The 22444-nt window shown below is 43.7% G+C and overlaps 3 protein-coding genes across 4 annotated transcripts; 2 read left to right on the forward strand and 1 right to left on the reverse strand.

Annotated features, from left to right (window-relative positions):
- Window positions 1-1157: 1157 nt before the first annotated feature.
- aebp1b (AE binding protein 1b) lies at window positions 1158-13608 on the forward strand. The gene is made up of 22 exons (XM_076104438.1): window positions 1158-1570; window positions 3019-3180; window positions 3275-3349; window positions 4123-4635; window positions 5600-5674; window positions 6229-6294; window positions 6605-6688; window positions 7717-7788; window positions 7871-7980; window positions 8391-8530; window positions 8613-8697; window positions 8785-8929; window positions 9028-9116; window positions 9581-9704; window positions 9899-10095; window positions 10248-10424; window positions 10671-10834; window positions 11020-11567; window positions 11716-11855; window positions 11995-12094; window positions 12221-12387; window positions 12475-13608. The coding sequence occupies exons 1-22, from the start codon at window positions 1327-1329 to the stop codon at window positions 12847-12849; spliced, it is 3852 nt and encodes a 1283-aa protein (XP_075960553.1). The 5' UTR covers window positions 1158-1326; the 3' UTR covers window positions 12850-13608.
- Window positions 13151-16838, reverse strand: pold2 (polymerase (DNA directed), delta 2, regulatory subunit). Of its 2 annotated transcripts, none has more exons than XM_076104439.1 (11): window positions 16688-16838; window positions 16247-16479; window positions 16038-16159; window positions 15815-15938; window positions 15572-15686; window positions 15256-15454; window positions 15054-15134; window positions 14321-14478; window positions 14090-14217; window positions 13896-13997; window positions 13151-13738 (listed from the first exon to the last, which is right to left on the reverse strand). In XM_076104439.1, exons 2-11 carry the CDS (start codon window positions 16470-16472, stop codon window positions 13578-13580), a joined length of 1416 nt encoding a protein of 471 aa, XP_075960554.1. In that variant the 5' UTR covers window positions 16473-16479; window positions 16688-16838; the 3' UTR covers window positions 13151-13577. The 2 variants fall into 2 exon arrangements, with proteins under 2 accessions (XP_075960554.1, XP_075960555.1); XM_076104440.1 differs by having other exon boundaries at window positions 16247-16510; window positions 16688-16834.
- A 222-nt stretch (window positions 16839-17060) lies between these two features.
- Window positions 17061-18839, forward strand: nono (non-POU domain containing, octamer-binding). The gene has a single exon (XM_076104441.1). It carries the CDS (start codon window positions 17198-17200, stop codon window positions 18515-18517), a length of 1320 nt encoding a protein of 439 aa, XP_075960556.1. The 5' UTR covers window positions 17061-17197; the 3' UTR covers window positions 18518-18839.
- Window positions 18840-22444: the final 3605 nt, after the last annotated feature.

A 22444-nucleotide genomic window follows, 5' to 3' on the forward strand; every position in this document is an offset into this window, starting at 1 on the left:
TTTCCATGCTTTCATTTGGTTTTTATTACTGAAGGCATCTGTATTGTGAAATAGCTTAGGTGAAAAAAAGAGAAAGCCTCTCCCCCACTGCCCAGTATGTGTCTGTATCCTTGCCAGTTGAAAAGGCCTCTGCTTGACCTTACTGTAGTCAGAATTATCTGCTGCATTTTTCGCCGCCTCAGTCATATCCTCCATAGATGTGTTTTTCTTCAAATCAAATTCTGCACAGCTTAATGTTTGCATGCTTGGGTGTTTGTCTTGCCTGTAAATGTGCTCATTGTGAAACCTCACCACTTTACTAGAATTAAAAGGACTTCAGTGGGCCGTGTAGTGTGTTGATTCTCTCTGACATTCTCTCCAAAACAGTGGAGAGAGGAGGATGGGGGGGGGGGGGGGGGTGTAAGCGCCAAATCTTTAGGTTGTTATTCCATCATGTGCTCAAACAATTCTCGCGTCCTGTGTGTGTGCTCCTCCATGGCCCCCTTACCGATCACTACTTTTTCTTCCGAATAGAGAAAGCGAGCTACGCAACACCATGACAATAGTTTATGGTCTACTCCTGCCTGTTTATATTTTCTTTGAATTCCTCCCTCTGATGATTAGTGGCGTTTGGTTTTGTTAACACACAAAATCCCTGTCCTCCCCCTTTTGCCCCTTCCTCCTCCTCCTCCTCCTCCTCCTCCACCTCCTGTTGTGGAATTCGATGTCCTAGTCGCTCCTCTCTCCTGTTTTTCTGCTCTGTGGTAAGTCTGCAGAGCAAAGGCTTTCTGCCGAGGAATTCAACGGGAGTTGCGGACAAAAAAGGAGCTGGCTTCTTTCACAAACTCAAGAGGTGCAAGCCCTGTAGTCTGAGGTCTCATCTGCCCTCCCTCAGCCCCCCCCCGTCTCCTGTCTGAGCCCTGCACCTGTTCTGACTCGTCAGCCAGGTGAAGGGGATCCTCTGGCCTTGTGCTGTTTTTTCAGCTGACCGTAGCTGCGGGGCAATTAGGAACCCAGTCTAGTCATTTGACTGGATTGCTGCTTTGCTCTGTATCCCTCTGTGTCTCCCTCTATAACCCACCTCCCTGCATATCCCTACCGCCCTCCCACTCCATCTCCGTCTAGCCCAGTCTGTGCCTGGTTGACAGTGTGGCTGTGAGTACGTGTGGAGCTGCAGACATTTCCGTGCTGGAGTGAAAGTGTGGATCACATTGCAAAGACACAGGGGAGGAAAGGGTGAAACAATTCATTCTTCTGGTGGACAAAGTTGGATTGAGCATTTGGACGGCTGCGATTGAAAAGTAAAGACTACAAACCAAAAGTTCTGCAGTTGGAAGAGCAGCAGGTATGAAAAGCCAGACCGTGGTTGTGTCTGCGGCTCTGCTGGCCCTGTGCTGCCTAATGATCCCAAGAGGAGGGGAGAGCGCTGGGGGGATAATTTCTCTCCGGCAGACTGAAGGGGAGAAGCAGGCAGAGGATCAGCTGCAAGACGAGTCCCTGGATGATCCAGAAAGTGAGCAAGGACTCACAGTGGACTCACTGGGAAGCAGCAACAAGGACAAGAGAGACACAGAGGAGGCTGCACGGGTTGGTGAGTGGAGAAAATTCTAATTTGAACACGCACAAAAATACAGATATGTTACACAGACGAAACATCGAAGCCATTCAGGTATGGTCTGAGCTCCAGCAGGGCATGGGAGAGCAAACACAGACACAAACACACACCAATTCAGTGTCTGACAGCTCCAACAGGCGTGAGAAAGTCCAGGTGCTCACCTGTCCACCACTACTTCTCCACAGCAGAGAATAAAAAGGATAGACTGATTATTTTTGGCTCACACCAAACAAGAGAGGAAGACGCACAGTCAGCATCTTGCAGACAGATTTTATGACACTGACCATTTTCCACTGCCTCTGCATAGTGCCTATAACCCTGTATGATTAATGCACTCTGGTGCACATTCACGGTGGGAGAATGGACATGGAAGACTGTTGCACATTTGTAATAAACCTCTTTTCTGGAGCTTTCTACCGAAGCTTTAGATATAATACACTTCAATGAGTCTCACTGGGTTTATGGTACATCGGTAAGATGTTGCTGAGGTGATAGTGAAATGTTTATTGAGTATCTGGACAGATTTGTGTCATTAAAAATGAAGTCTAGTAAATGGAGCATGACTAATGGAAAGAGAGAGAGAAGTTTTTTTCCATGAAAATGCCTCAAGACTTCAGACAACCTCAGAAGGAAATACTGATGGAACTGAAGCAACGGCTGAAATGCATCTTGTCTGGGTTTTCGCTGGTAGCATTGTGTTTTGATATTGCAGGAAAGAAATCGTTGCATAATTCAATTCTCACATTGCTCGTAAATGATACTAAGCGTTATATAAGCTTTTACTTCAGTACTCAACATGAATGTGCTTTTATTGATTTAGAATTTTATAGGTATTTACAGATTACGAACCGTTACGAAATATATTAGTAACAGCTGAAGAGGGATCATTTTAAAGTCGAGATGAATGAAAAAAGCTTCCTTCACCCTTTTAGATCACATCCCCAGTCATACTATGCCCCTATTTAACAATATACGCAAAAAAGATTAAGGAAAAAAGATTTGTATTTTTACATCAAAATGGAATAATCTTTTCTTCCTGTGAAACAAAATATGAAGTGTGCTTAAGTAAGCTAGTACCGCCCAATTTCAACCAATAACATCCTGACATCCATCCGCCAATTAATCTGCACATTTTGGCGACAAAGGAGGTGTGTGTGGGGAGCTACTTTCTCAGCTGGTCCACTTATTATTGGTCAAATATTGAGTTTCACTGGGGAATACGTAACAATGCAGACGCTAAAGTGATCTAACTTCTGTTTTACTTTGAAATCAGTTCAGGGGGATATTAGGGGGAAAAGGACTATGATTTTGCATGAATATCTATTCAGATCATGAGTGTTGTGTGCTTATTTTGATTCTGAACAAAAGTCAATTAAGTGAGTTTTCAAAGACCTCTTCCTTCTTTGTTTTTCCAGGTTTTCCAGGCAGGTTGAGGAGAGCACCAGATGAAGGCAAAAAGAAGAAGAAGGACAAGAAGAAGAAGAAAGAGCCAAAGGACCCCAACGCCACGAAAAAGCCTAAAACTGCCAAGAAGGGAAAGAAGAAGGACAAGAAGACAACCACAACTCTACCACCAACCACAACAGGTGAGGACAGAACAGAGCAGGGACCCAAGTTTCTACTTGAACGACTTTGACGTGAATGGATGTTGTTGACTTTGTGTCCGTCTGCTGCCTCCAGTGATCCCGACTGAACCACCCACTGAACCACCCACTGAACCTGAGCCATACACAGACTACGCCTATCCTGACGGTGGTGAGTAACACACACCCTCCACAGCACTTTATTTGGACCTATACCTGTGACTTAGAAAAGAAACTGAAACACCCTCCTCCTAAGTACTGGGCTGGTACAACTCATTCCAACATTAATCAGGCAAAACATTAACAATTTAAAGTGGAACTCCAACCATTTATAACATATAAATCTGTTTACAGGTCTTTAAGTCTATTGTGGCTCCAGAGGGAGCCGTGTGTTGCCTGATAAATTGCCTCAAGTGAAATGAAAAAAAAATCTGGGAATGTGTTGTTGGAAAGAAGAGAGTTTACCAGACCTCTGTTGACCACTCCTCGTCTCTGCTTAAGGCTATAGACGCTACATTAGCCACCACTAGCGTAGCACCGTGGATATCATGGGTGTCATGTTTTGACAAGGAAAAATATTGTGTGGAGTTAAAAAGCCAAAACATATAAGTCACATTACCTCAGCAACAATTAAAAAAACACTACCCTTCCCCTTTTCTGACCTCCCCTCCTCCCTCTATTGAAATAACAATTACATAAAAAACAATTTTGTTCCAGGATGCACAAACAAAACTAATTGTTTTACTGCTTGCTTCAGTCTGCATCCAATAACAGTTGCTGTATCATATTTCTGATAAAGTCTTATCATTTGTTTGTAGTTTTGCATATTTCAGTAACATCCGGTTTAAAATCAAAAGCCGTGTAAAATAAAATAAAATAGATTAAAACTTGAGAACCATACAAAATATTCCAGTCTAGACATCTTTCCATCTGTTTCTCTGGCAGACAATGATTACTGGAAACCAGACGATGACTACTGGGATGCAGAGCCCACACCACCCAGGCCTCAGCCCAAGACTCCGACCACAGATCTTCCGTACGACGACTGGGACCCGGAGGAGGAAGACCCAGCTGCCCCAGTGACAGACGCCTACCAGGACTACTGGAAACCAGAGGAGAGAGGGCCGTCCACTCTGGCGCCTGATGCCTACGAGGACTACTGGAAACCAGAGGAGAGAGGGCCGTCCACTCTGGCGCCTGATGCCTACGAGGACTACTGGAAACCAGAGGAGAGAGGGCCGTCCACTCTGGCGCCTGATGCCTACGAGGACTACTGGAAACCAGAGGAGAGAGGGCCATCCACTCTGGCGCCTGACGCCTACGAGGACTACTGGACACCAGAGGCTCCCGTGACTGATAACTATGACAGCTACTGGAAAGAGGTGGACCCGACGCCCCCTGCCCCTGAGGTTGATGGGAAGGCCGGGACAGATGACACCGATTACTGGGACTCCACATGTAAGTCTGACTCTCTGTTTCCTCCTGCTTTGTTTTGAGGATGTTTGTGGGATGACAGTTTGTTACACATGAATCAGAGGAGCGATGAGACGATTATGATCCCTTAGGACTGTTATTGTTGCATTGATTGTTGAGATTTGTTGCTTTTTAGATAACTTAAAAGTTTTAAAGTAGACAAATTGAAGAAATGAAATTGAGCTAACAACTATTTACATATATTGCCGAGAGTTGTCTAATTCAATTTCTATGTGCTTTTATTTTTCGCTAGCTGTTTTCAGGTTTGATTCTAGCACCACACCGCCTCATCACTGCTGCTTTTACTGTGTCGCTAACAGCCAAACAGGGATCAGTGGTTTGAAATCTGTGTCTGAAATGTGTTTCAAAGAAAGAGTGCAGGAAGAGGTTTTAAAGGATCTCCATCTTGGATAATACTGTTTTAATTTAGATCAAAGAGAAGACACATGTGACTCATCTGAGACACTTGAAGAAACATATTACACATGTTTGACAAAAGGTGGTTTCTGGGGAATTTTAACTCAATACAATGCATGCTGGGTAGTAAGCAGTAAGCCCACAATGTTTCTAAACAACTTGATTTGATGTATTTGATAAATGATCGGTTGGTAATAAATAAATCTGCTAAAGATTTGAAGTTATCGTGACTTTTGTCCACCAGAAGTCCTCAGTGACTGCACTAGTTTTTTCCACAGGCTCAGATGTAGGAAACAGTGTGTTGTGTGGCTCTGTGACACTCATCTGGACCGGACTGACATGTTGTCATTACTCTGTGTTTCCAGCATACTGCACTGTACCTCTGCTCTCCCAACAATTCCACTGATTCATTCACACTCCCCCGTTTCTGTCACTTTCTCATGTCTCTCAGTCTGCTTCTGACACTTAAATAATTTCTCTGTTTGACCTTTTATGGTTTTTTATTTTGTTTTATTTTTTTCCAATGTTGCAGTTGAGGTGCCGGAGAATCTTCCATTCCCTGATGGTGAAGAGGTCAGCCCTGAAATCAAAGTAGAAACTCTACCAGGTAACTGTCACTTCAAGTCTATTAACATCCATTAATTGAGATGTAGAATTCTCAGTTAGGCAGTTAACTAATAAGAAATCTCTGTAGACTTGTGACGCAGATGAAATGTCTGTTCCATCTGTGCCTTTTGGCTGGAAGCAGATGAGAAATCATGAGCGATTCAACACATGGGAATAACATAATAGTGAGTCTGTGAGCTAACCTGCCCTACTTTTCAAACACGAGTGGGTGGGTTTACCCGGTTCCACAGTCAACAAAACTTTCCTCCGTTTTGATGTGGAGTTAAAAAAGAGCCCTGTCATCAGTTCACAACTCTGTTATGATACTTGTAAATGTAAATTTAAAGATTTAACAACTTAATTACACAGTAGGCATCGCAGTGGCATCCAAATAGAAAAAGCAGTTGTTGTGGTTAAATAAATCAGGGCTGTACTAACCTGTAAAAGTTTATTAAATCATGTCATCTTATAAATTGTCACTTGTAATGTAGCAGTGCCTTTGACTGACTGAACGAGTTATCTGACTTGATGTTTATTTTTATTCTTTTTACACAGAGGAACCCACTGCCACTCCTCCCCATGAGGGAACGTGGTATGATGATTACGACGAATATGGAATGAGTATGTCCACACACACACACACACACACACACACACACACACACCTAAAACATATCCATACTGAATGTTTTATATTAGATTCAATAGTTAATAAGCTGCAGTGAGACTTCCTGCCAACAACACAGAGAGCAAGGAAAAGGAATAAGCAGCAGTCGGGTCAATAACTTTCCAGATTTTTAAATCCTTTGGGAACTTTTTACTGTTTATGGTTCCTAATGGCTTTCAAAAACTTGGTGACTTGTACACTGCTGGCAACAGGAATACTGTTTTTTTAGGTATTTCTATAAAAGCCATCCTTGATTTTCCACAGGGAGGAAAGAAGACGAGAATGACGATAAATGGATGGAAAAGGAGAGAGCGAGAGCAGAAAAAGAAAGAGCAAGGGAAGCGAAAGGTAAGAGAACTCAGATGTGAATCTTTTTTTTTTCATCCTTACACAACACCACTCTACGCATGTCAGAATGCACTCAATAATGTAGTTGCCAAAGCAAAGAACACAGACTGTGACCCGAGGGCAAAAGTACTAACAGATAACAGCTCTAAGGTGTTCCCTCCTTTGGATCACATTTCTGTCATAAGAGAAGATGTTGATTTAACTTGCATCGAAGGGACAGAAGTTCATCCCTCTGCAACTGAATGGAGATTGTTCCAAAGAAGTTCAGAAAGCTCTTGTGAGCTAACGGAGAATGATCCACATGTAGTGGATTAGTGCGAGTAATAAAGGAAAGAGGCAACAGGGGAGAATTAGCAGGCAGAGGATGTTGCAATGCAGGGCTCTAAAGCGAGGTTAGCTGGTGGTTAAGGCTGGAGAGTGGAGACGATGATATACGACACCGTCAGGACTGGCGTCAATAGGGAACTTCCTGTGTGGACGGTTCACTGCTATCTGGGTTTAAGCTGAAAAGCATTCTTAGCTGATGTAAGTAAAAAAATGTCTGCAGCTTGAAGCACTCATCTGTGACACAGAGGCACAGAGGCAGATGTGCATCTGCACCTAAACATATCAGTGTGTGTCAGTGGGTTCGTGTGTTTGTCCACTTGTACATGTGTGTACGGTTGGCCAATGAGCTTACAACCTGTTTCACATTCCCACTCTCAGAAAGACTTCTGGCAGCCATACTACCAACAATAAATTACATTATGTGCCACAGAGTTCAGTGTGTGAGAATATGAATAATGATAATGATGTGTGTGATTCAGCAGTCTTCTTCAGTATTGAACTCCGCGGGTCAGGAGGATGTGAGTTTGATCCGAGCACATTTGGACTGGGAGGGAAATCACAACATCTGGGATTTCTCCAACCCTGGGGACACATTTTGACATAAAACAAAATGTACAAAATAACGATGAGTTCTTCGATGTGAGAGAGAAAATATTCATCAATTTATTTGGCATTAAGACTGTTTTTCTGACTTCTGCCAGAGAGAGCACAGAAGCTGAAGGAGGCAGAGGAGCGGGCCAGGAAGAGACCACGTGTTTTCAAAGAGCCAAAGAGTAAGTCAACGTCTGTTCAGATCTGGAAAGCATCGCATAAGCTTTTGCGATAATTAACATCTCACTTGATTTTCTCTGGCAGAGTGTCCTCCCCTGGGGATGGAGTCCCATAAGATCGAGCCAGACCAGCTTTCAGCCTCCTCTATGTCTCAGTATAGTTTTGCACCTCAGAGGGCGCGCCTCAACATGCAGGTACACAACAATCAGAGCAGGACCGCCGTGGTCTGAACGCTTACATATAGTACAGCTATCACTTACATACCGCCAGGCCTTGAAATAAACACCAGCTACCAGCCACATGTAGGAAAATACTGTTATGGCTGAGTCTGTTGCTTCCATTAGCTGCTTTGGGTGTTTATATTCACAATCTTTATAGTCAAAGAATACATTTTAGCAGCTTAGTTAAATCAGCCAATGAATCTTCAAGTGCTTCTGCTCACCACTGCTGATTTTTTTTAGTTATCATGGCATCTGTGATGTATGAGCTCAACGACTTGCATGTCAGTGCATAATAAGCTCATATTTGAAGGATATGTGTGAGCTCAAAATGCAACTGAGTCAAAGGACCCATCAGCATGTGTTCTGGTCTCTGTGGCTCCCAGGGCTCAGATGATGAAGAAAACATGAGAGGTGGAGCGTGGTGTGCAAACTCAGAGGACAGAGACCACTGGTTTGAGATTGATGCTCGCAGGGAGACGGAGTTCACAGGAATCGTAACACAAGGACGGGACTCTTTGAACGAGTAAGACGCAAACACACAGATGAGTACACTGTATTTTCCTTTTCTAAGTCTAACATGTTGCCCACATATTGTCTTGTTTCAGGAATGACTTCGTGAAGTCCTACTTCCTGGCCTTCAGCAATGACACCAGAGAATGGACCACCATCCATGATGGATACACTGACTGGGTGAGCTCACCTAAAATTACTTCACTTATTAGGCACCATGGAAAATGTTTCCCTGACTCATCTTCCTTCCACGTATCTCCCCCCTAGTTGTTCTTTGGAAACAGTGATAAGGACACTCCAGTGATGAACCAGCTGGCAGAGCCCGTGTCGGCCCGTTACATGCGGATCATCCCTCAGAGCTGGAACAGCTCTCTGTGTATGAGGCTGGAGGTCCTCGGCTGCCCCCTACCCGGTGAGCCTCAAACACATTAACATGCTTATAGATGCACAAACACACACACTGAAAACCACGAAAGGAATAACACATTTTCTTCTTTTTTTGCTTCACAGATCCAGCGGATGTTCAGTACAGGCAAAACGAAGTCACTCCAGTGGATTACTTGGAGTTCAAACATCACAGCTACTCAGAGATGGTTTCAGTGAGTATCCTCACACACTGTACAAGTCTCCTGCATGTCTGCCGGCTGATTAAATTCCACAGGAAATCCTCCGTTATTTTCCCAAAGAAGAAAACGAAATAATTTCCCAGACACAATTAAACATTCAACAAGGAGGTCTGCATGTATCCACTTTAATATAAACTGATATTAAAACCCTGCAGAGGGCTCATTCTTTCTAAACGTGTTGTTTCAGCCATCAGATGCAATGCTCATCACAAACTTTCAAGAGCACTATTGATGATTTTTAGTGCTTTCTCACACAGTTAAATCAGATTGACCTTTTGGTAATTCAATAAGCTGCAGGGATTTGTAGCTGCTGTGACAGATCTGTGAAAAAGGTCTGCTAATGGTTTAAAAGTAGCCATTAGCTGTTACATAAATAATGTCTAGCTATAATGATATATTTTTGCACACTGACCGTTTTCATAATCTCATGTGTTCAGTTCATGAAGTCAGTAAATGCGGAGTGTCCCAACATCACCAACATCTACAGCCTGGGCCGCAGCTCCAAGGGACTGGATATCATGGCCATGGTCATCTCTGGCAACCCCACAGAGCACGAAATAGGTGGGAATGTGTTCATACAATCATGAAACAGGCAGATCGAAATATTCTTTAACAGTTAAATAAAACGCATGAGGACTGTAGTTCCTCGATGGCACCAACGATGATTGCTGTAAATCCATATAAACACCAGGTGGAAGGCAGCAGATTAGAGTTAGTGGACAAACAGCTACAGTCTTGTCTGTTTGTCTCTGCAGGGGAGCCAGAGTTTCGCTTCACGGCAGGTCTCCACGGAAATGAGGCCGAGGGTCGGGAGATGATCCTGCTTCTCATGCAGTACCTGTGCAAAGAGTACAAAGACAGAAACCCCAGAGCCATGCGACTGGTGGAGGGAATACGCATCCACCTGGTGCCATCGCTCAACCCTGACGGACATGTGGAAGCTTTTGAAGTGGTCAGTGATTATGATCATTAAATCATTAAATGTTTCTACTCAACTGGCAAACAAACGAGAGAGAAAAAAACAGGAAATTCCAGTGAATTATGCTGTGGTAGTGATCTGGGATGACTGCTCCATGTCTCGCTTGTGAAACTTCTCGCCCGCAGGGATCGGAGCTGAGTGGATGGACCACTGGACACTTCACTGACGACGGCTTTGACATCTTCCAGAACTTCCCCGACCTGAATAGTATCCTGTGGGATGCTGAAGATAAGGGCATGGTTCCCAAACTCACCCCAAATCATCACATGCCCATACCAGAGAACTTGGAGACCAACAGCTCGGTAAGGAGGAGGGTACTGTTGTGTCTTACGACCAGCTATTCATAAAGTCTGGGGACAGAAGACCTCCGGTTAAGGGTTGTTGTAAGGCAACTGTTCCCTTGAAAGCTCCTCTTCTCATATACAAGTGCTTTTTTTTTACTTAACAATGGATTTGAAAGTCCTTTGTACTTTTACAAAGGTGGTCTAGTCAGTAAACTAAAATGAGGGTATACTGTGCTTGCATCGTTCTTCCTGTTTTTGTTCCAGATTGCTGTGGAGACTAAGGCCATAATCTCCTGGATGAAAAGCCATCCATTTGTGTTAGGCGCAAACTTGCAGGGCGGAGAGGCAATTGTAGCTTACCCTTATGACAGCTTTCGTCTCAACAAGCCTGCCGAGAGCCAGAAACCCCGCAGCCGCAAGAAGAGACAGTATGACTTTTCCTCTCCTTTTGCAACTGCGTTCTGTTGTTGTTGTTTCCCAGCTTTACACACTTTATCATTTTCCATAACTCTCATGTTTCCTCGTCTTGTCTCCTGCATAGCTCTCCATGCACCGCTTACAATCATTCATTAACAATCATACTAAATAAGTCAACTAGAATCATTTCTTACAGGTATGAAGAAGAAGCATTAGATGTGACAGAGTGGGGAAGGGGCTACCAAGAGGAGCCAGAGGAAGACTGGAGAGGAAGGGGATATGCACAGCCAGAAGAGGAGAGGGGGGGCCAGGGCTACGACCAAGGTTACGAACGTGGCTATGACCAAAACCAAGGTTACGACCGTGGCTATGACCAGAACCAAGGTTACGACCGTGGCTATGACCAGAACCAAGGTTACGAACACGGCTATGACCAGAACCAAGGTTACGAACACGGCTATGACCAGAACCAAGGTTACGAACATGGATACGACCAAAGCCAAGGTCATGGCCATAGAGAGGAAGAAGAGGACGATAGAGGAAGAAGCGCCGGCTACCAGTACTCTGAGCCCGAGGATGAGCCTCGGGTGATCGCAGACGAGTCCCTCTTCAGGTGGCTGGCTGTCTCTTACGCTTCCACACACCTGACCATGACACGCAACTTGCACGGCTCCTGCCACGGAGACACCGATGCAGGGATACACGGCATCGTCAACCGAGCCAAATGGAAGCCAATCACAGGGAGTAAGTAGAGGCCATTAGGTTTAACATATCTTTTAAAGGTATTTTAGCTTTCTGTATGGATTTATAACACACCCTGGTGGACAACATGTGCAGTGCGACCTTTGGGGTTCATGTGTATGTGTATGTGTGTTTGTCACCACCTCTCCAGGTATGAATGACTTCAGCTACCTACACACCAACTGTTTTGAGTTGTCCATCTTCCTGGGATGTGATAAGTTCCCCCATCAGAGTGAGTTGGCGAATGAGTGGGAGAAGAACAGAGAAGCAATGCTCATCTTCATGGAGCAGGTCAGTCACTCACACAGCATGTGATATACAGTACACCGTCTGCTGTACTGTAATACAGATATTAAAATGGTACTCAATCCTGGCAACATGAGAACGAGTTACGTTCCTCTCTTTTGAACTTTTCCCCCTCTCTATCTAGGTGCATCGTGGCATCAGAGGCATTGTGAAGGATCAGCAGGGGAACGCCATTGCAAATGCCACTGTGACTGTAGAGGGGATAGACCATGATGTCACTTCAGGTCTGGTGAAAGAATTCCTCTTTTCTCCTCCTTACGTCTAATGTGTGTTAACTCAGGTGCTTTAACGTACAACGTAGCCCCCTCTGTGCTTAAAACAAAATGCCCGTCCTCTGTCTGTCATTGCAGCACCAACAGGAGACTACTGGCGGCTGCTTAACCCAGGAGAGTACCGCGTGACTGCTCGAGCTGAGGGCTTCGCCCCTGTGACCAAACTCTGTGTGGTGGGTTACCAGCCAGGAGCCACCACCTGCAGCTTCAACCTGGCCAAGTCCAACTGGGACCGCATCAAACAGGTACGGCACTTCCATCCTGGAATGACCACACCCTAAAGACTTGTCAATCTAGTACTAAATAAAGTGTCTTACTTCATTTCTCTGCAGATCATGGCCCTCAATGGCAACAAGCCAATTCGACTCAGCTATGGCAACAACAGAGCACAGAACCCTGCAGTTGCTACAGGAAACAGGCGTGTGGTCGATGGCAACACCGGGTATTCACCGAATTCAGGAGTCAGCACCGAGCGTCAGAGGAGGCTGAGGATAGCTCGTCTCCGTCGCCTTCGGCAGCAGAGATTACTGAAGTTAAGATCGACGACGTTACCCCCGACCACAACAATCACAGTTCCCACAACACCAGAGACCACCACATCCTGGTATGACTCGTGGGCCATAGGGGAGGGACAGACTTCGACGCCTGGCGGTTTCACAGACTCCATCCTGGATTATAATTATGATTACAAGATTGATGACTATTAATCTTAAAACACACACAGCCCAGTTCAGTAAACGGTCCTTTCCTAGAGGTAGTTCCCATCGCCATGTTGTCCTCTGAGCAGGCTGATAACGAATCAAATGAGGTATCCTGTCTTTGTATGACACGTGAGCAATGGGAACGTACAGAGTATTAACTATAGTTGTATAAGGATAGTGTATCTATTACTTAACAAAATGCCTCTGCGCACAAATTGACCTTGTTTATTATAATAGTATTTCTGTTTGACGGTTTATGCTGCATTTTTCAGTCTTTTTGCTTCATGAAGTTTATTGTGAATGCACATTAAAAAAGAAAAGACATGACAATTTATTTTTACTTGGCAGAAATATTTTTTACAGTATGAACAGTCACTGGAGGTTTAAAAAGCATTTGTTCAAACTTGGTAACAGAGTTAGAGGAGGGAAGGAGTCTTGTTGCCTCAGCTGGAGTAGAGTATTTTTCAAATAAAGGCTTGTTAATACACATCGCGTGTCTCCTTTTTCTCTCTCACAAAAAGAAAACAACACACCATAAAGGAAACACTAGAAGTAACCTTGTATGTCAGTTCTAACAGCTTTTCATTGACCATTATGATACTGGACAGCATTAGTGTAGCGGTCTTGGCCCAATGTTGTTGTGACTCCTCTGTGGTCAGGTGAAATCAGTCTTAATATTCATCAACAGTGTCCAAGAAGTGACAGCACATTTTCCTGCATGTGGGTATGGATCCTCAGTGGCTGACATTCATCTCACTTTCCTCATCGTCGTCAGCAGAGAAGGCCGAGAAGCTGACTGGCTCACACGCAAGAGTGCGTAAATTGACCAGGCATGCCGTTTGGGTGCTGCTGAAGTGTGGAATAGTAACCAAAAGGACTTCCTGGCCATCAGGACCTGGCAGGAAGAGAAGAAGAAATGTAGTAGTACATTAGTAAGAAGGAAAACCATTCATATACAATAATAGAGCTGAAAATAATGTCTGTTTAGAGTCTAAAGAAAGACCATTGTCCAACAAGTTTCTTATGTGTACATCAACATAACACACACTGACCTTTGATGAGCTTGGACTCAAAGGTTGGGGCGTTGCCACTGAAGTAAACGTGGGGACACTCCTCCAAGATGAAAGGGTCTTTTTGGTAAAATGGGTAACAACCTGACACAAAATGTAAAGTAAACAGTGTGAATACTTAAAACCGATCAGCCAGAAGGTTTGTGTTTTATTCTGCATCAACTGGTCCGACTAACCCAGAGTATCCGGTGCAGTAGGGGCCAGGTGTCTGAGTCGTAGCGTTTCCTCCAGGATTTCCAGGTGATTGTCCATGCTGCTGTACCTCTGAATGTCACAGATGTTCTGGCCTGATGTGCCCAGGAACCTTTTTGGAAGACACACACAAAGTCTCAAATATACGCACGCTAACTTGGGATTCAAAGCTAAACGCAAGATGGAGGATAGTGACTGTGTTTGATGATGCTTACCTCACTCCATCAATCTTAGCTTGGTGTGGATTAGAGACCAACTGTAGTGTGGGGTACACGGAGGACAAGGGGAACATGCAGCGGTGGAGGGGCTGCTGAGGGAGGGTGTAGTTGGTGGGGTCGTGGTGGCCGGGCATTACATCCACTGGAACTGAGGCCTGGAAGGACAGGAGGCAGTGACACACATATCTATATTATCACGTTTTGGTTTTTTAGTTCATGAAGATTTTCTTTACACTTGTGTCGAGCCAACTTTGGTCACAGGCATCAGTTATCACTAATGTTTATGACCTCGGAACTTCATTTATTTAATATATATATGCATTTTGGGGCTGCTGCAGCTAACAATTATTCAGTCAATCATTTAATAAATGAATTGTTCTCAATTAAATTTCCTTTTATCGACTTATCATTTAATCAACTCTTTCAGATCTAACTTTTCTTATTCTGGCAGATAAATAGTGAAACATCACTCTATATGTTATGCATCACAATTTTGTAAATATTTTGTAAAATCAATTAAGACACCGTTTATGGATGGACTAATTGAGAACAGGAATAATACAACCACATATATTGAAGAGATAGCAAACACAGTGTAAACAATATGGCAAAATATCTGAGGGTATGCAAATACGCATCAACTTAAACAGCATATAGAGCATTATCATACTGCACAAAATAAAAATGTGTACGTGTGTGTGTGTGTGTGTAAAGGGGGAAGCATACTCACCACCAGCTGACACAGCAGCTCATCCAGCAGACGGATGGCCTCCACGCTGCCAGCCTGAGTCTTCTTGGTGAGGTACTTGGGCTTGGCACACAGAGAGGATAAAACAGCTGTTTTTAAGTGAGCCAGTTCATGTTTGCTTCTTTTCTAAAAAGAAAAACTAATAAAAAAAAATGTGTGACAAGGTTAAACCAGTTCCAGTTACCTTCGTTGATGCGTCCTTGTCCTGAGTGCTTTCGCTCAGGAGGTTTCCAGCCAGTAGGACCCGGGAAATTGTTGCTGCCCCACTCTGCTCCCCCTGGTCACCAAGCTGACCAGTTACCATGTCAACCAGCAACTGTAGCCCCAGCATGCTGTCAGCATGACTACTGCCGAGACCAAGTCCTGAGACCAGGAGCACAAACCTGGATGGGGACAGACAACGGCATCAGAATAAATGATCACCGAAGGCTGGGATTTAACTGTGTGTGTGTGTGTGTGTGTGTGTGTGTGTGTGTGCGTGTGTGTGTGTGTGTGTTTACCTGTCAGAGCTGAGCGCAGGTCTTGGTGTCTGCGGCGGAAGATCAGCCATGCAAAAGTCCTCAACTGTGAACTTGCCATCATTCTTCTCGGCTCCATATATTGCAATAACACTCCCTGATAGAGAAACAGAAGAGGCAGCATGACATACAAGAGTCCATGGCTGCGTTTGAGTGATGTAATCCTTTAGTGATGCGATAGTGACATCCTTCTTCACCTGTCCTGAACTCAAGAAACATCCTCACCTGTGACAAACTTGTCTCTGTCAATTTTGCCCTCCAGCTTGATCCTCTGTAGCTCATCCTCCAGAATCAGCTCATCCGTTTCACTGATGTATTTGGCTCGTGCAGGCTGAGGCAGCAGGTTGTGCTAAAGGAGAGGGGAAAAACAAAGAGACTTTATCCATGACCCCTGCCAGGTTGTCTGGGATGTAGAAGGTCAGCTTTTGAATTCGGCATGACCGCTGACCTCCTCGCTGATCTCTTTCAGAATAGATGGCTGCAATTCCATACGCTTGAACAACGTTCCCACAATGCAACACTGCTCCCCTGTCTCAAGATCACACAGCTTCCTGATGAGCACATCTGGTCCTGTCAGAAACAGAAGGAGACAAACCGATTAGAAAGTACATTTCAGATGCTTTAGGAGTTCCCAGGTGTAGACTGTCCTGAGCTTACCCCACTTCTGCTGGGCTCTCTCTGAGAGCAAGGGCCTCATCTGCATGAGCCGTGCTGCGTAAATGTGAGCATACTGGCGACTGAAGCTCCGCTCCCCGACTGTGTAGCGCTCGGAGCATGGACTGTAGGCCAGCGACGTCCTCTCAAACACCGGCCCCTGGTCCTCGGAGGCAGGGCGGCAGAGCAGAGAGGAAGCCTCCTTCTGGGCGCTTATGTCGGAAAACATGACTGTCCTGAAGAGGAAGCACGGGGGAAATTAGCACACTTAATGTGTGCCGTGCATGTTTATAATGTGGGGTTGACAGGCTTGCAGGTTAATGGTTTTAGCAGAACCTAAAGAGTTAACGTTAATGACAACTAACGTTACTGCCGTCTAAGCGCTTACAAAACATGGCGACTGTTTTTAGAATATCGCTGCTGTAACATATTTAACAATCTTACCTTAGTAGATGGAAAGTCACGCTTTAGCTGTTCGTCGCTTTACATCAGCTATTAAGTTATATTTTTAGATATCACTGGTTGTTGTTTTCCTTCTCAGTGAGCGAACGAAACAATTCCCGCGAAATCACCCGCTCAACGTGAACGTGTAGTCTCGCGAGAAACTGTTCACAGCAACAAAAAACGGTCAAAAACGAACTAATGTACCAGAAACCTTAACGAAAATTGCCTACATGAACGTTAGAAGAAGCAGGGTTGTACACACTGAACGTTGTATAATGTAAGATTTGACAAAAGCCGACACCGGTCAGATTTGAGTGTGTCTCGTACCGTCGCACAGAGAATACGTCACACATTTATCTACATCAGTCGCATCACAATGAGGTCACAATAACGTCGGGGCAGCACGCAGCGTCGCCATTTTTGCAGCTCTTTGTGCGCCAGTCTTTGCTAAGAGTTTACGTGTTTTTGTCGAGCGATTCGTCGACTCGGGTTTTAAATCTTTTCCACAAAATGCAAGGAAACAGAGGCCCACAGCAGAACCACGGGTCCTACCGCCCGGGAGACCAGAAAAAGCCCGGAGGAACAAATGCCAACGGCCAGCAGACGGAGCACCGCCGCCCGACCAACCCCAACGAGGCCTTAACCCTGGATCTGCATAGCTTCAGAAAGCCCGGTGAGAAAACCTTCACCCAGCGCAGCAGGCTGTTTGTAGGGAACCTACCAACCGGAATTACCGAGGAGGATCTCGAGAAGCTGTTCAACAAGTATGGCAAGGCAAGTGAAATCTTTATCAACAAGGAAAGAGGTTTCGGCTTCATTCGCCTGGAGACCAGGATCATAGCAGAGATAGCCAGAGCCGAGCTGGATGATGCTCCGTTCAGAGGGAGGCCCATACGGGTGAGGTTTGCAACACACGGTGCTGCTTTAACTGTGAAAAATCTGCCTGATTTTGTGTCCAACGAGCTGCTGGAGGAAGCCTTCGGTTCCTTTGGTCAGATTGAAAGAGCCGTGGTCATAGTGGATGACCGAGGGAGGCCCACGGGGAAGGGAATAGTGGAGTACACCTCGAAGCCAGCTGCAAGAAAGGCTCTGGATAAGTGCAGTGATGGTGCCTATGTTCTCACAGCGTTTCCTCGACCTATTACAGTAGAGCCTATGGAGCAGCTCGACGAAGAGGAGGGACTGTCAGAAAAAATCATAAACAAAAACCAGCAGTATCACAAAGAGCGTGAGCAGCCGCCACGATTTGCTCAGGCGGGCTCCTTCGAGTTTGAGTACGCCATGCGTTGGAAGGCCCTGATGGAGATGGAGAAGCAGCAGTATGACATGGTGGACCGCAACATGAAGGAGGCTCAGGAGAAGCTGGAGGCTGAGATGGAGGCCGCCAGACACGAGCACCAAGTGATGCTGATGAGACAGGACCTGCTGAGGCGGCAGGAGGAGCTGCGGAGGATGGAGGAGCAACACAACCAGGAGATGCAGAAGAGGAAACAGGCTGAGATCCGGCAGGAGGAGGAACGCCGGAGGAGAGAGGAGGAGATGAGGATGCGCAGTGAGGAGATGCTGAAGAGGCAGCAGGAGGGCTTCAGAGGCAACTTCTCTGAGAATAGGGAGCAAGACATGAGGATGCACATGGGCAATCACGGGATGAACAGAAACTCGCTGGGCGGCAATGCTGGTCCTGCAGGTACTCCCGGCATGGCCGCTGAGAATGCTCCACTGATTCCGGGGCCAGGGAACAACAACATGCCCGGAGGAGGCCAGGCTGGCTTCCCTAGAGGCCTCCCTGGGCCTGGAGACTATGGACCTAACAAGCAACGCAGATTTTGAATCGCATGTCTCTATTGTCACAGCCCGGCTCAGAGACTCACTCACTGCATTTTAAAGTTCAGGAGTGTTACTTTTTTGAAAAATTTTGCATGTATTATTTTTCTTTATGTACCTTTTTATTTGTACCTTGAGTTGTGTTTTTAGTACTAAAATGTCATAACTCTGAATGAGCCATGTCTTTCACTTTACCTTTTCACCTTTAGTGTGTTTTTCATAGGGATAGAAAATGTTTTCGTCCAGGACATGTTGACTATTGTGGAATAAATTCATGATTCCCTAAGAACTTTGTTTCGACATTAAAGATTTCTCTATGTCTTTCAAAGCAGCGTCGAGCCTCGTGTGTCACCATCAAACACCGTTTGTCTACATGTCGGTAATGTACACATAGGGCTCATTCTGGCCTTTGGTTTACTGTGTATACTCACAGCTGTCGGCTGGGTTTCTGGCATTGATTAGAGTATTGATTTAAGGAGCACTGATGAATCAATGGCCTGAAACAATTCCAAGGCAGCATATAATCGATACCATCCAACGCCATTGAGTCAGGCGTAATATGGTGCAAAAGGTCATGTAAAGTAAAGGTTGAGCAGTACAAACTGTAGTGTGCTGACATTTATTTCAACATAGCTGTAGCTAATGTAGTTAGTTGGTCAGTCTAAATTAATTATACTTGGCCCACGTTAAGGTGTGCCACCCATTATGGCTTCCTGGCACCTGAAGTTGAAACAGGGCTTTTCCTGCTATGGCATCATAAAGTGTGTGCTGTTATAAAGGCATGTAATGCTCACAGATTTATATTGATTGTCGACTCTCCGGGAAATCCTCCACCTACCAAACTAGACGTTTTGTGACTCATCCACCCTCTGACCAAGGAGGAAGCTTAGAGAGTTGCTAATCACTCTGACTGAAGAATAAAGCACAGTCCAAACACTCATGCCCACACAATGTGTGACACTCAGGGCAATAACACCTGCGTACCTACACGGTGACAGCAGTATACGTGAGTGTCCTAAAATGTCACAACCCACTGACTGCAGACAGAAGGAAGGTGAGTCTATTTTAAATTGGCAGTAGGAGGAGGGTGTGATACAGATGCACATTTTTCCAGCTTAATAAATGGGATGGATGTGGCTCACCACACCAGAAAAAGTACAGGTGGTGTCAATTAAGCATTCGAACGATAAGCTTTTCATTTACAGCCCTGTGATCGACTCAGTTTTAAGGTCAAAGTTCATCGATCTCAGTAGTGTAAGACACAGGTATTTAAAGTTTTCAAATACTGTTTCAGCTTGCTCCTAGTGCTGATCTCAGTACTGATTCATGCCATGTCAGCAGTGTGTTGTGCACATCCTGCTCTAGTGTTTGAGTTTCGTGAAGAAACCCCTCATCTAGTGACATGTCAAGATGAAACCCAAACAGCATGCGGAGGAAGTCTGCTTTGTAAACAAATGCTGTGTTAATGGTAGTTGACTGAAACTGTTAAAGCTTGCATAATAGTCAAACAGTTGCAGTGTGCATGTGCCAGACCAGTGCAGTGAAAGGAGCCAGGTTATATCATTATTCTTTGTCGCTCTGGTTGAGCAACTGCTCAGTACAAACCAAACATCAATGTTAAAGTTAAAGTCAGGGAAGTGACAGTGGTTAGTTAGAGAATCAAATCAAGTAGCTTAGAGTCTCCTGCTAAACGTCTTAAGTGTCAAAACATCCAGCTGTTAGATGATGTAAATTGAAGATAATTAAAACTGAACTTTATTTTTTTTTTATGGCACCTTCAAACAAACATGTAGCCCAAAAATTAATACATTTTGTTGCAAGACTAAAATCTACAACAATTAAACAATAAAATGCTAAAAATCAATCACTTAAAGTAAAAATAATCACCTGGGATCAAATAAAATTGTGTAAAAACAATGATTAAGGCCTAAAAACGAATGCTATAACATTACCCTGAATTAAAAGCGATATTAAAAAGATGGGTCTTTAATTTCCTTTAAAAATTCAGAAGGAGCTTGTCTTTCGGTTTAGGGGCATAACAGGGGACACTCACCGCTGCTTTTAAGGGGCACAAAAGGAACATTTAAACAAACAGTGGTGGAGGAGCATAGTGATTCAGATTGAACATAAAATTAAATCAAATCTCTGAGTGTTAGGTTGTTTAAATCTTTATAAACTAGTACAAGAAGTTTGAAATTGATTCTAAAAGATAGAGGTAGCCGGTGCGTTGTCTTAATCTCCATCACGCAAAGGTTTTATATCTTCTCAGACAGCAGCTGATAGCAAAGACCTTTCTAAAGAAACCTTCACCTGTATCGGAGTCCAAAAAGTCAAGACCATCCTGCCCGCACAATAAGAGATCAATAAATGTTTTTTGATAAGGACTCGATCATAAAGAGAGGAAAGTGTGCATTAACTGGATGTGAGATCAGCAAGCTCTCCGAGAAAAAATAGTCAAGAGAAGTCCTTTTTTGACCCCCTGTACCTCGGAGGATATAGCTGGCAAGAGATTTTCTCCAGCTCTCTCTGTAAGATTTTTCTTTTTCATTTCGATCATGAAAAGAAAGAAAAAAATCAGAAAAAGAAAAGCACCGTGATTACGTGGATCTTTGTCACCAATTATTCCTTATATTTAACATTCTGTATATGCAGTACATAATTATACTGCATATTTGCATAATCATTTAAAGCCTTCGTGATTATATAAATGCAATAGATTTCAGACTATAATAAGTATCACACCATGCAGTATAATATTACTTCAAACAGCATTTACACAATACATACTAATACATAATATCAGTTATTATGTCTGAATCTTTTTCATTTGCACCACAGAAGGACATGTTACACCCATATGCACCAAGGGAAAATGTTAAACAGTGTCAGTGCACATAACATAAAAGTTCTTATTGAGTAAAGTAGTAATTTTCTATTTCAGTGTTAAAACACAGAAACAACCAAAAAAACAAACTAAATAAAAATGTAATAATGTAATGTGACTGGTGTTGGTTTAAATGAACAACTGTATCATGTTTTATGAACATGATCATATGCTTTCCATGTAAAAGCTTATTCTATGCAATTTTAGTGATAAGATGAATATAGTGCAACAAAAGTATGTTTTCCAAAAAATTTAATTAATAAGTACTTGTGTAGGAACTTCCATGTTTGTAATCCTTTATTAATGTATTTGGGACAATAGGAACAACAATAGAAAAAAAGGTATAATACAATGCAATCAGATCCACCATCAACAACAGAACGATAAAAATGACAGTAGCTTTAAATCAATATTTCTTTGACAGCCTCAACAGAAATATAACATTATCAAGGTAAACATCGAGGTATAGAATAAATTCTACCTTCAAAAGGTATCGTAAAAATGTTGCGTTTTTGTTGAGATTGTTGTTGATAATCTTTGTGTTGTATTTTATTTTTTATTTTATTCCCTCAAATGTTTTTGTTTTGTTTCCTCTCCTCAAGGAACAACTGGTTTGTGACTCTTAATTACTTGGTATTATGGTGCTCAACCAACTAAACCAACTAAACATGAATATTGCATGCAAACCTTTGCATATATAATACATCTGTTGACGCTGTTGTCTGTTCTTAAATATTGAATTATTCTTCATAAAATGTATTTTTGTACATTTAAAACCTATACAGTATATGTAGGCTTTGTAATCAAGACCTTACTGTTTACGCTGAAGCCCAAAATGCAGCAGCACACATTCAAATCTAGCCTCCGCACTGGATTTTGGGATTTACCAGGAAGTTGATTATTGAATTTTGTAAAAAAAACAATTTTATGAATGGGCAGAGTCCCTTGGAAATGTGGAGATAAGCGCTCATAAAGAATGGGTGCCAGTACCTCTCAGGGTTATTCAAACATGATAATAAAACAGTGGGAATAAAATGATAAATAGATCA

This window comes from Anarhichas minor, unplaced genomic scaffold (genome assembly GCF_050575085.1).
Source record: "Anarhichas minor isolate MPS153535 unplaced genomic scaffold, ASM5057508v1 ptg000030l, whole genome shotgun sequence".
Classification (NCBI taxonomy): domain Eukaryota; kingdom Metazoa; phylum Chordata; class Actinopteri; order Perciformes; family Anarhichadidae; genus Anarhichas; species Anarhichas minor.